This window comes from Trichosurus vulpecula, chromosome 5, assembly GCF_011100635.1.
Source record: "Trichosurus vulpecula isolate mTriVul1 chromosome 5, mTriVul1.pri, whole genome shotgun sequence".
Lineage (NCBI taxonomy): Eukaryota > Metazoa > Chordata > Mammalia > Diprotodontia > Phalangeridae > Trichosurus > Trichosurus vulpecula.
Genome location: NC_050577.1, coordinates 86,608,769 through 86,622,987, shown reverse-complemented (window position 1 = coordinate 86,622,987; position 14,219 = coordinate 86,608,769). Strand labels below are relative to the sequence as shown.

The 14,219-nt window shown below is 34.1% G+C and overlaps 1 protein-coding gene across 3 annotated transcripts in view; it reads left to right on the top strand.

Annotated features, from left to right (window-relative positions):
• Positions 1 to 14,219, top strand: part of UBE3C (ubiquitin protein ligase E3C) — a 169,342-nt gene that overhangs the window by 94,758 nt on the left and 60,365 nt on the right. Inside the window, exons 15-17 of one of the 3 annotated variants that reach the window (XM_036760064.1) lie at positions 1,744 to 1,831; positions 6,599 to 6,696; positions 8,161 to 8,293. In XM_036760064.1, coding sequence (XP_036615959.1) covers positions 1,744 to 1,831; positions 6,599 to 6,696; positions 8,161 to 8,293 — 319 coding nt within the window. Of the gene's footprint in view, positions 1 to 1,743; positions 1,844 to 6,598; positions 6,697 to 8,160; positions 8,294 to 14,219 lie in introns of all 3 variants that reach the window. The other 2 variants (XM_036760065.1, XM_036760063.1) reach the window with 2 other exon arrangements.

The following is a 14,219-nucleotide window of genomic DNA, read 5'->3' as shown; positions in this document are numbered from 1 at the left end:
TTAAATAGAAGCATGTTTTAAAAACTATTTAAAATATGACATTCTGACTCTTAATTCTGTTATAGGCAGTACACATAGTAGCTTCTCGATAAATGTTTGTTTTTGATGGTAGTAATGAAATACGTACATGGATGAGGTGTGCATACTCACACAAATTTCTTCTGCTTCACTTTAAGAATATGCCTACCGTACCATGGAATCAGTCAGTCAGCAAATACTTTTTGAGCTTGTACTATGTGCCTAGCACTGTGTTGGGTGTTGGGAGGAACACAAAAGAAGTAGAGGACATGGTCCCTGCCATCAAGAAAGTTGCAGTCTTATCGGGGAGAAAGTAAATATTAGAAACATCTAGAGCACAAGATGGTGTAAGGGATTCAGTATAAGGTAGGGTTACCTTGTAATCTGTTCATGGCAGCTTAATGCTAGAAGTACCAGAAGGACCTCATTAGAAGACTGTATCACTTAAAACATGATTCCACAGTACAGATCCTGAGAATAAGGTGGCTGTTAGGTTATAGCACAAAATTTCATGGCCGTTGGCACATATGCAGAGATGACATCCTAGGAAATTTTGAGTGGTACAGCCAGGGCTGGGACTAGACAGAGCAGTTGGAGCATTGAAATCAACTTTGGTGCCATGCTACACTGCCTATATTCTCCTCCATTTTCCCTGAGACATCTCTCCTGTTTATTTTCTTCTGCCAATTCCTGTTAAGATTTTCACTGAAAACAGGATTTCTCCTTGGGGAGTTGGATAAAACTGGCCATGTATGTAGCCTCATGCAGGAAGGAATCTGTGTTCCTTACTCTTCTGATTTAATGAAGACTTGATGGCACTGTGAAAAAGATTTCTGTGGAAAATCAAAATATCATCCCCTTAGAGAATTTTAATATTAATTTATTATGAGATATATTAATTTATTAATAGGAAGTAGCCATAAGCAAATATTCTGGCTAATTATTTGTTTACCAAACAAGAATCTGTATTATTTATTAGAGGAAAGTAAATAAGAAATTTGAACATTTGAATTTGACAAGTATATTTGGATTTTTGAGGTTTTATATATTACGCCAGGAAGCCATCTTCCAGAAATACAAATCCGTTAAGACACCTGATCAAATCACAAAAATAAATAACTTTTAGAATTGATATGTAAATGCAGGAAGATTATTCACCAAATGACTAAAATGTATATTTATGAAGACTTTTTTTACCTTTCAAGATTTTGCTATGGACTTTCCATCATCAACAGAACATTTGCACATGAGTTAATTAATGAGGAATTGACAAAATTTGCATTATTTCTTTGGTAACCGTATGATCAACTGCCATACTTGCAGTCATACTCCCTGAAGGCCTGTTGGCACTCAGGTTGGTTAATTATGTTCCTTATTTACTGAGCTAGTGATCACTGAACCCTTAAGTTGCAGTTTTTCCATTTATTTTGGAACATAATTTTATACAACTGAAGTCTTAGCTAGAATAGTTAGAGTTTAAGAATGTATATATTAGAAAAAAATCTAATGTCATGTTAAATATAGGAAAAGAATACTCAGAGTGAGAAATAGAGGTTCAAAAAGGATCTAGAATAATTTGAAGGCAGATACTTGTGATGCAAGGATGGGATGGTATTTGCCGTAATTTATCAATATTATGCCTGGTTTCAGCTTAGAAACTGTAAATTTAAAGTTTAAGATTTAATATAAGAAAGACCTCATTAACAAGATTTGGTCATTACATAGGTTACACAGCTCTATGTGCCTTCGGCTAGACACGTATGGAGAGTCCGAAGAATGGGAAGAATAGGTCCATTGCAGTCTACCCTGGATGGTGAGTTCAAATGTGGGTTCATTTCCTTCTTCTTACCTTCCTTTGGTTAACTGCCATATTATTACCGTGTCGAAAGTGCACATCTCAAAGTACTATTAGGTACCGGGAGAATGATACATGGTTTTTCATGGCTTTTGCCTTCCTTCCCTTATATACTATCAATACATAGGTCATCAGGAGATTTGTTGAATCTGTTATCTTGTGATGTTGTTGTTGTTTAGTGGTTTTTCAGTTGTGTCTGACTCTTCGTGACCCCTTTTGCGGGTTTTCTTGGCAAAGATACTGGAGTGGTTTGCAATTTCCTTCTCCGGCTCATTTTACAGATGAGGAAACTGAGGCCAACAGGGTTAAGTGACTTGCCTAAGTGTCTGAAGCCAGATTTGAACTTAGATCTTTGCCTATAACATTTCTTCATTTATAGATAATAAGTGAGGGTTATGGAATAGGTAGACTGCTAATTGATATTACTTAATGATAGTTAATCCTCAGTAGACAGCAAACATGGAGTAATAGCTAGCGAGCTCCCATTGGCGCCAGGGGGACCTGGACTCAAGTCCTTCTCCTGTCTCCACAAGCTCTATAAATATGGAGGAATTGCTTAACATCCTACTGATATGAGATGACTGCATCTCATCAGCTGTGGGAGCTTCCATGAGGCCTGTTCCAGAGAGGTACAAACCATAGGTCTGATCCATAAAAAAGGGAAGAGAAAACAAAATTGGTTTTAAAACCTAATACAATTAAAATTTTGTAGACAAGTAGCCGTTAGATTAATTGTCTTCCAAATGTTTTAATTTTTAGATTTATATAATTCTCTCATTTCCTTAGTGTTAGTTTAGGTAACAGTATGTTTTGCTTCCTGTTTCATTCACATGGACACTTCTGAGCAGTATGTGGGGGTTTTTTGTTGTTCTGTCATGTCTGACTCTTCGTTATCCCTTTTGGGGTTTTCTTGGCAAAGACACTGGAGTGGTTTTCCATTTCCTCTCCAGCTCATTTTACAGATGAAGAACTGAGGCAAACAGGGTTAAGTGACTTGCTCAGGGTCACACAGTTAGTATCTGAGGCAAGATTTGAACTCAGGAAGATGAGTCTTCCTAACTCCAGGCCTAGAACGCTGTAGACTGCCCAAGTAGCTGCCCCAGTGTGTGATTGTAGGGTTTCCTTATTTTCTAAAGTTGTGATGGTACTGATCAGAAGTTACTTTGTGTAGAACTTTTGTTTATGTGATATTTAAGCTTAGAGTTTTTTCATAACGTAAGATGAAATTTCCCTTTAGTAATTAGAACTTGCAAAAAAAAAGTTCATTTGTTTCCATTATGTCCTTTAATTTTAGTTGTCCTTCTTACGAATGACTAATAAAGTAAGAGCAAATAATACTTAGGCGTCATTGTTTTAATAAAAAGCAGTTTAAAGGAGATCAAAGAACAAAGTTTCTCCTATTTTACTTACTAACAATATCCCCCAGAGTAGCTGATAAGTTAAAGAAAAAGCAGACAGTATTCTGGACTTGAATCCAAATTGTGATATTTAGAGAGTTGACTCATTTGAATAGTAGCCATCAGGTAAACTGTTACTAATCTGTTAGTGGAGAATATAAATAGTTGGATCTAAGTATTATGTGTAAGCAGTGTTTATCCTAAAACATAAGTATATGCCTTTCTAATGATAAACTTCAAATTTCTTTCTTTAAAACTTACATTTGATAGGTAGGTATTCTATACCTGTAGTAGATAAAGCATTGACATTTTAAGATTTTTTTTTGTTAAAAAAGCACCCATGGTTTTGTTATCCCTGTGCAGATGTCTCCCATGTCTTTATATTCATCCATATCTCTTTCCTGAGCCCTAGTCCAGCATCACCAGTTGCTTCTTAGGTAATCAGCACCCCAATATTCTACAGTCATCTCAAACTCAACATGCTGAAATAACTCATAGTTTCACTTCACTCTTAAAGTCATTACCTCGGACTTAGACCTTCATCACCTCTCTCCTGGACAATTACAATGGTCTAGTAATTGTTTTCCTTGCCTCTGTATGCCTGGATTGTCCAATATGCCTATATTTCTTTGCCAGGGTATATAGTAATTCAGTAGGTTGTTTTTCTTAACTCAAGCTAACGAGCAATGTCTGCTGACCAGATTAGCATCAGACGCAGTTAGAGATGGTACTGATGAGAGAAAATTATGTAGCCTTTTCTCCTTTTAATGCCTCTTAAGACATGATTTATTAAATAGAAGCTCTGGATTATTTTATAATCTGGCAAGTGATGTTTTGTGAAAAACTGGCCAAGTTTTATCTTTTTTTTAATATATGAAGTTTTATTCATATTTGAAAATGAAAAACAATTCCCCTTTAAATTTTTCTTGAGTTATATCAGAAGGTATTCGTCATCACTGAATTTGATCAATGCACCATAATTTGAAGAGTAATTAGATCATAAGTCTCCTTTTTATTTTTCTGTAATAGATGTGAAAAAGATTGTATAGCAATTTTGGTTCTCTCTCTATTTTTTTTAAAATTTGAAGATACTTATCTGCATTTATAATATAAATAAAATAGAGTCATTCTTGCTTTTCAAACAAATTGTTTTTATTGAAATAAAAATAGAGATGAGACGATTACTGCTTTATAATATAGTTTGAGACCTGGAGTGCCCTGCTCCTTTTGTTCCTCTTATTTTTGTCCATATGTCCTTCCTTAAAAGATTCTGTAACATTTATTCCTCCAAATGAATTTTATTTAGTAGTTTGATGGTTGGAATACTAAAGCTATAAGTTAATTTTGGTGGTATATACATTATTTTATTGCTCTGGTGCAACCATGAGCAATCAATATTCTTCCAATTATTTAATTCTGCCTACAGTGGTAAATAAAGCAAGGCTGTCCCCACTCTCACTATTATTTAACATAGTTGTAGAAGTGCTAGCTAGCTATTGCAGTAAGGTAAAAGGAAGAAACAAAGTGTCTAAACATTGGCAAAAGAGGGTATATTTGTTAACAGATGACATAGCTTTCATAGAGAATCAACAGTAGAAAGTAATTAAAATAATTAGGTGCTTCAGTAAAATGAAAGCATAAAAATATAATCATAAAATTTTTCAGCTTTTCTCCATAGGAATAGCAAAAACAAAGAAGAAAATCTCCATGAGTCAGCTTACCAAGGCATGCTTAAAAATATTACAAGTACAATAATAAAGGCAGAATTAAATAATTGGAAGAATATTGATTGTTCATGGTTGCACTAGAGCAATATAATAATGTATATACTACCAAAATTAACTTATTATTCCAACCATCAAACTACTAAGGAAAATTCATTTGGAAGACTATTTGTTATGGAATCTTTAAGGAGGTACTGAAAAAAATAAGAGGAACAAAAGGAGCATGGCACTTGTGGGTCTCACAGTATATTATAAAGCAGTAATTGTCTCATGCCTATTTCTTAGAAGCCCCATCTTCCTTTAGAGCCCAGTTAAAGTGTCACCTCCCATATGAGAGCTTTGATAATTTGGCTTCTAGCACCTCTATCCCCAAATTACTTTGTGTACACATTTTCCCTAATGATAGGTGACCTTCTTTAGGTCCTGAGTTGTTTCATTATTGTGTTTGTATCCTCAGCACTTAGCATAATACCTGAGACATAATTGCTTAATAAATGCTGATAAATTTGTTTCTTTAAGAAAGGTATTGGAAGTTAATCCAGCATTTCTGTTGATTGAGTTAGAATTGCGTCGTGCAGGATTACATTTTCCAAGATATAAAAACACTGATAGTGCCTTTCCTCTGAGATTATTTATAGTTTGCTTTCTATCTATCTTGTATGTATAGAGCTGTTTTCATAACAGTTCCTGACAGGTATAGTAAGTGTTTAATAAATATTTGTTGACTGATTTAAAATACAGATACATTTAATGTAAGATCATATGAGTTTTGTATATCTCATGGTCTAATTTGAGCAGTCCTAGAGTATTAAGGAATAAAGGATTGCTAATACATGTGATCGTTGTGGACAGCTTCATGAAGGAGCAAAGAGAACATTGGAAAGTATGCTGAATTTAGGGTTAGTCTTTGGTTATTTACTTCCTGTGGGACTTAAGCAATCAGTGTCATACAGTGTAAAACATGGCTGAATTTTGAGTGAGACTACTTAAATTAAAATACTGCTTTTGCCATTTTTTAAATGTGTGGCCTTAGATAAGTCACCCAACCTCTCTGGTCCTCAGTCGATCTTCCTCTGTAAAATGAAAAGATTGGATTAGATCAGCATTGAAGGGATTGCAAGTGGGAAAAGTTTAAGAAGCCCGAGATTAGATGACTTTTAGTATCCTTTCTAGCTCTTGATCTATGATCATCTGTTAAAAGATTGGAAAGATAATTGTTTGGGAAGATGGAACAGGAGCCGTTATGGTTGAGAGTATTAGATGAGCAAAGGCGTAGGGTCAGAGTATATCTCTGGTAGAACAGATAAGAGACAAAATTGAGGAAGGAAGATACAGTAGGGTGAAAATGCAAAGGATTATTAATGCCAGGCTAAGGTGCATAGGTGAAAGAGAACCATTGTTGGTTTTGAGGTAGGGAAATGTCAACAATAATAGTAGTGACTTTTGGAAAATGAACCTTTTAACAATGTGTCTTTTTAGAATTGTAGAATTTTACAAAGGGAGTGATTTTGGGGAGTTATTGAAGTACAAAGCTGACAAAGTCATACAGTAGAGATAGAAAGTTATGAATGAAATAACCAAACTTTAAAAATTTATTTTTATAGTAGGTCTGGAACCAGCTCCACTTTCAGTATCTGAGGAGAGGCAGCTTGCGATTCTCACAGAACTGCCTTTTGTAGTTCCATTTGAAGAAAGGGTAAAGGTAGGTGATTTCATTTATTTCATATCTCTGATCACCGTATTTTCCAAATCCCTTATTTTATTGTTAAAAGAAAACAGGAAATACTAACTACAATTTTATTAAGCTGTCTTCTCCTCAGCTGACTCTTATTTGAATTTTGTAATGTCAAGTTATATAGCACGGAAGGTTTAACATTTTTTTTACCTTAATGGAACCCTGTTAAATATTCATTGCTTATTAATATATACTTTAGTGTGTAGTCATGTCAAGTTAAATTCTGAAAAGGTAAGAGCTTGCCTGTAAACAGCCCCAATAGTAGTACTACAAAGGGAGTTAACTGTTGTTTCCAATAATATTGCCCAATTGTTGAGTAGGACTATTTTGAAGGCAATTGTTGTACATAGACATTCATTATAAATACTGCTTTTAAAAAACATAATGGACTTGAGACACACTGTAATAAAACTGAACTGCATAGACGCCATTCTGATTTGCAAAGTTCTTTCCTCACAATAGCCCTGTGAGTTAGTTAGTGCGAGTGTTATCTCCATTTTACAGATGAGGAAACTGAAGCAAAGAGGCTCAGTGAATGGCGCTGCAGCTCACAGCTAGTAAGTGTGGGAGCTGGGGGGGGCATCCAGCCTGGTCTCCTGATGCTGAGACCGGCACCTGCACTAGCACAGAGTGCTGTTGTTTCACATGTATGTGGATAAACTTAGTCATAATAATATGTAGTCTGTATAGGTCTTTTAGCAAAATGGATACCTAGAAGTCTGATATGTTCTGATGACCAAATTTCATTTGTCATGACTGTCTTTTTTGGATTAGGTAGAAAATGGCCGCTGGAGAGATCCCCCCCTCCACAGTCCTACTGTGTTTACTGAAAGGCCTAAATGAGTTTCTTTTAGAACCACTGCTAGATCTTATTTATGTGTTTTAAAGACAAAAAAAACCTTAAAATTTACTATACACTTTCTGAGCTCCCTCTGCTGGATCTTTTGTACCAATTATTTTTGCATGAGTTGTTTCCCATACTTCTTAATATGCATGAGTAATTGGAGTAAGGGTTTCAGGAAAAATAATTTTAGGTTAATGCAAAATTTATCCTATTGAAAATTATATACATATATATCATGATAGATATATCAGTGATATACATATATATGTATATTTGATTACCGTAAATGTTTTATGAAAGACAGTAAAAACTCAAATTATATGTAAGGTATTTTCTATGACAGTATTGATACATGATTATGAAAACAAGCATCTTCATTTGTGAAGTTGCTTTGATATATATGATAAATATCAAGAATTCATTGACCGAGGGGTTTGGTAATAGCGCATCAAAATGTAATTCAAATAATTATTTCTCATAATCATTTAGTCGAACTTTTACTCTGATTATGGAGCAATTAGGACATTATTAGCTGATTTTCACCTAAGGAATATTTTGTAGTTTTGATCTTTTTTCTTGTTTGTCAGATTTTTCAAAGATTAATCTATGCTGATAAACAAGAAGTACAAGGAGATGGTCCATTTCTGGATGGAATCAATGTTACAATCCGAAGAAATTATATTTATGAAGATGCTTATGATAAACTTTCCCCAGAAAATGGTACGTTTAACAATATTGTTTTTCTGCAGTTACTGATCATCAAAACAATAAGTTATCAACATCTTTTCTCTGTGGGAAACAGTGTTGTGTAGTTTGGAGTAATTCCAACTGAGATCAGATCTTTTCTTTGCCTCTTCTTATACTGTGAAGAAGTAAACTTACCTTTCTGGACCTTGGTTTCCTCATCTGTAAATGAAGAGGATTAGTCTAGATGTTCTTTAGAGTTACTCAAACTAAATACATGGTCCCAATTTGTATAAATTGTTCCCTGTCTTGAAAACAGAAGAGCTATATTGAATCTGATTTAAAGAATTGTATGTTGCTAAGGATTAAAAATAGCCAGCTTTATATAAAGGTAGGTATTTTTTCCTCCTTTTTATAGTGATTTATATTTTGAAATTTTAATATTGCTTTCAAAATTATAGGTAGGTAGCTCTTTCAAGGATTGGTACAGACTTTGTCTAACTTAAATTTGAGTAAAAACAATTTTTTTGATGGAAGCAACAGAAGATATATTGACCAACACACGTTTTAAATAATAAGTAGAGTATAGGCCAAATTTAGGCAAATTTCCAGTCCAGCTAATACAAATAAAATTGTAGGCATAACCCTTGTTATTAAAAAAACTTCACAGTTTTTCAGATGCTTACTCTTAATATGGTATTATTGCTTTATGCTACCTTTGGCAGCTCGTGGTACAATGGATAGACTTCTGGGCCTGGAGTCAGGAAGACTCATGTGGAAGATGACTATAGTAATCTAGTGTTTGATAAACCCGAGGATTAGAGTTTCTGGGATAACTCACTATTTGATAAAAACTTCTGGGAAAACTGGAAAATAGTGTGACAGAAACCAGGCTTAAACTAACATCTTACACTGTATACCAAGATAAAGTCAAAATGGGTACACAATTGAGATATACAGGTTGAGATTGTGAGCAAACTAGGAAAGCAGGGAATAGTTTACCAGTCAGATTTATGGGGAATGGAAGAATTTATGACCAAACAACAGATAGAGAACATTGTGAAATGCAAAATGAATAATTTCGATTACATTAAATTGAAAAGCTTTTGCACAAACAAAACCATTGCAACCAGGATTAGAAGGAACCAGAAAATTGGGAAAGAATTTTTACAACCAGTGTCTCTGTTAAAGGCCTCATTTCTAAAATTTATGGAGAATTGAGTCATATTTATAAGAATGCAAGTCATTCCCCAGTTGATAAATGGTCAAAGGATATGAACAGGCAGTTTTCAGATGAAGAAACTAAAGCTGTCTATAGTTATATGAAAAAATGCTCTAAATCACTACTACTGGTTAGAGAAATGCAAATCAAGACAACTCTGAGGTACCACATCCCGCTTACAATATTGGCTAACCTGACAAAATAGAAAAATTATAAACACTGGAAAAGATGTGGGAAAGTTGGAACACTAATGCGTTGTTGGTGCATTTGTGAACTGATCCAACCATTTTGGAGAGCAATTTGGAACTATGCCCAAAGGGTTATAAACATGTGCATACCCTTTAACCCAGCAATACCACTTCTGGGTATGTATCCCAAAGAGATCATAAAAGAGGAAAAAGGATCCATATGTACAAAAAAAACAGCACTTTTTGTGGTAGCAAAGAATTGGAAATTGAGGGCATGTCTACCAACTGGGGAATGGTTGAACAAGTTGTGCTATGTCAGATTAATGCAATACTATTATTTCATGAGAAATAATGAGCAGGCTGCTTTCAGAAAAACCTGGAAAGACTTACATTAACTGACGCTGAATGAAGTGAGCAGAATGAGGTGAACCTTGTGCACAGTAATAGCATCATTGTGTGATGTGACTGACTTTGATAGACTTAGCTCTTCTCAGCAGGGCAAGGATCTAAGGATCTAAAGGCAACTCCAAAAGACTTATAATGGAAAATGCTGTCCACATCCAGAAAAGGAACTGTAGAATATCAATGCAGATGGATGTATGCTATGTGCTCTCTTTTTTTTGTTTGTTTTTTCTTTCTCATGGTTTCTCCCATTGGTTCTAATTCTGCATTACACAATGACTAATGTGAAAAATTAAAAAAGGATGCAGGATGATCAACATTTTCTTTAGTAATCTAATTTTTTGATTATACCATTTTTGAAACGTTGGTGTTAAGGACATAAAGAGGTAGCGATATATGTCAGTGGAGGGGCTATCCACTCCTTACCAATTGAGAAATGACTTGTTAAGGAATTAGGGCATAAAAACTCTGATTTCATGTTTGAGGAGTAGGGGAAAGGAGAAAGAGAGAATATGAATGAATTACACAGACATTTATCAGAGAAATGTGATGCAAATGTTTTTTCCCCAGTCAATAGTTTCTTTTTTTTAGTTTACCTGCATTGGTTTCTGTTAATGTGAAAGATTTTTAATAGGATCACAGATTTACTGTTGGAAGGGACCTTATTGATTGTAAAGTTAAACTGCCTCATTTTATAGATAAGAAACTGAGCCCTTGAGGGGTTTAGTGACTTGTCTAAGATCACACTGATGGGAACCAGCCGGGACAAATTTACATGGAATATCTATTTTTGTACTTTTTGATCGTCTCGAATTCTTCTTGTGGTCAGCAATTCTTGAACTGTAGATCTGGACTGAACAGATTCTACCATATGGAGCCTCAGTGGCAGAGAAAATAGTGAAACTTGAGCTTCCCTTAAAGTGTATATTGTATTTACACGATTACAACCCACAGTAATATCCAAGCTTTTTGTTGACTGCATTGCACAGTTAACTCATATTAAGGTTTTAGTCAACCTTGAAGTACTTTTAAAATGTTTCTTATTTTAGAATCCTGATATTTTACTCAGAATTATTAAAGGTAAGACTTTGACTCAGTCTAAATTTTAGTGAGGGTTTACTCATCTCAAATAGATTGAGACAGGGGAAGTGTTCCTTCCTGTGTTCCTCGTAATATGACCATTTGCAGTTGAGTGGTAAAGAGTCAGGAATAACCAAGTTAAATCTCCTAACACAAAATGGCATTGTGACCTTGGGCAAGTTCCTTGACCTGTCAGTCCTAAAGAGGACAAATTGTTAAACATGTGTGACGAAGTAGTTTTCTCCCTCCGTGTTCTCTACACTGATGAATTGACAGAGCTGGACAAAAAAGATTTCATTGGTGCTAGTACATGACTGGTCCTTTTCCTTATATTTGAGAGTACCAACTCAGCAGTGTGATTCAGTGGAAGTAGTGCCTTTGGATTGGTGAAAACTTGAGTTTGAATCTCACTTGGCTTTCTGTTACTAGATATGTGGTACTTCTGAGCTTGAGTTTCCTCATCTTCAAAAATGAACTCATGATAGTTGTAATGTATCCTCTGTTGAGTTGTCATTAAAAGCAAATGAAGTGATACCTATCAGGTGCTTTGCCAATTTTAAAGCACTATAAAAATTTCAGCTATTACTATTGTAATTGTATTTGTATCATCTTACTAATAGTTAACATGAAGGGATAGCTTTTCAAACTGTAAAGCACTGTAGAAATATAAGCTGCTATTATTCTTGTTATATTCTTCCAAATAAAAACTTTGAGACATTCAGCATTTAATGGCCAATGCCTTTGATGCCAAGGAAATATCCCGTATCAGTATATTAGAAAATGGTATCTGTACTTTCAGTTTAAGGCTTTTAAATTTTAATTTCATTTAAGTATTTTAATTTAATCAAGGAATTGCATGCATGATTTAGGTTTCAGTTTGGGGGACTAAGTTGCTTGCCACCTTGTTCCCCCTTAATTGTGCTTGGCAGTATAATCTAGTATGCATTAAAAACTTTTAGCAGTTTAAGAGTAGAATAAATAAAGGACCTGCCTTGATTTTTATGGTTTTTTTTTAACTCAAATTTGAAAATGATTTATATGTTCTTGATGAAAACGCCTAGAAATTCAACAAAAGCATTTAAGGGCCTTAGGTTTCATAGGAAAAAAAAAAGAGAGAATGGTTTTTAATAGGTTTTAAGTGTTATAACTCTTACAGAAAACAGAAGACTACTTGCAGTTAATTTCCAGAGTGCCAAAAAGAAACTGAATAAAATTTAATTTTTCTGTCTGTGAGAGGTATGACCAACTTACAGATATTTAAGGCCTAAAGACAATGAAATTTAGTCCGGTTAGGTAACTTAAATGGATGCTGCTTTTCTTTTCTCCCCATTTTGCCATAGTGAAAGATAAGGAGTTTATAATTGGCAGCACTGAGGACACAACTAAGATTGTATTTCCTGTCTTTCTCTAGTGATATCTAGCATTCTGGAATAGGAACTTTGATAGAAATAAAATGTGAGGTTTACCTAGCAATATCCAGAACACAGAATTTGTTAGTTTCTTTATAAAGTGGAAATTTCTAGAGCTCATATTTTAGAATCTGATCTTTTGGGGGATCTATCCAAAATCAAACCAAAGGTAATGTTACAATTCCTTCATATTTTAGGAAAGAGGGAAATGAAACAATCTATACCTCACCAAGTTCTTATAGAAAATTGTGATTTACTTTCACATGAGAGTCTTAAGAAAAATCCTGGGAAATGCTAAGACTAAGAGCACCTGGTCTAATCTGAATTAACCCTTAGTTAACTGGACTTTTTCTGCTCTTATTTATATTCTTTTCTCCCCCTCCCCACTTTGACCTTTTCTCTCATCACATGCTTGACAACGACTTTAGTGTACTAGTTGTAACAGGTTATGTGATGACTGATTTGACTCATTGGCACTTAAACTATAGGAGAAATATGTTTATCTTCTAGATGTTGCTTTTTTTTAAAGAATGACTTATTACCATGGGAGTACCATATATATTTTTGAAAAATTGTAGCTCAGTATTTTGTCTTTAAGTATCACTTCCTTGATTTCTAATCAGTTAGGTTTTTATTTTAGATATGGCAGTGTAGTATATTATAAAGATTAGTGGATTTGAAAGTGCAAGTGCTGCACTCTGCCTTTAAAAAGATAAAAGACGATGACTTTTATAGCACTCATACAAGTTAACGAATCATATCATAAAGTATGTTTGCTAGCCAGTTATCCTGTTATGGTTTTAAAGTAGGATGGATTTTGCCTGGGGAGAACCCAAAGATGGAACAATAAAACAGCTAGAATGTAAGCAACTTTAGAATCTGTACCAGGATTTTGGAATAAAAATAAGATGAATATATCCTGAAAGTTTAAACTAAATATAAAACAAAAATCCTAGTGACAATTCACATTGAATATCTAGTAAAGCTGCTTACCTTGTGCTAGTTTTTAATTCCACTTACTTTGTAATTTAAAAAATTTTAATGATGCATTTTTGTTTTTTCATAAAAAATAGCACCTTCCAATACTTTTCTCAACAATCTATTAAGTAAAACAGTCTAACACGATGATTTGAATTGACAGAGTATGTAACTTTATGAATTGCAGACATGAAAGAGAGTAGTATATGAAGCTATGGACTTCTGTTACATACAGTTTGATTTTTTTTAATGTGTACTAAACTTAATATAGTAGTAATAAAATTGCCCTGATTTGTCCTTGGAATATTGTAGTGTTCTGTGTTTTTTAAGCTTTATCACTGTTCTTTTATGCATCTTCCACTACCTGCTAATTACTTCCTTTACACATCCCTATTCCTCTCAAAACATAGAAGCTCCAAATTAAGATTAATCAACTCCTTGGCTATGTCAGAAAACATATTTCATATAATATTTCATATTTTATTTTTGGTCTTCCGAGAGGTAGGTGGAAAGATTCATTATAACTCTTTGGAAGTCATGATTAGTTCTTGTATCAGAGTTATAAACTATTTTTGGTGGGTTTTTTTGTTTATTATTTTTTTGCATTTTGGTCCTAATTTTATTTTGTTTTTGCTTTCTTCCCTCTGTCAGTTAATACAAGTCTTTCCAGGTTTCTCTGACTA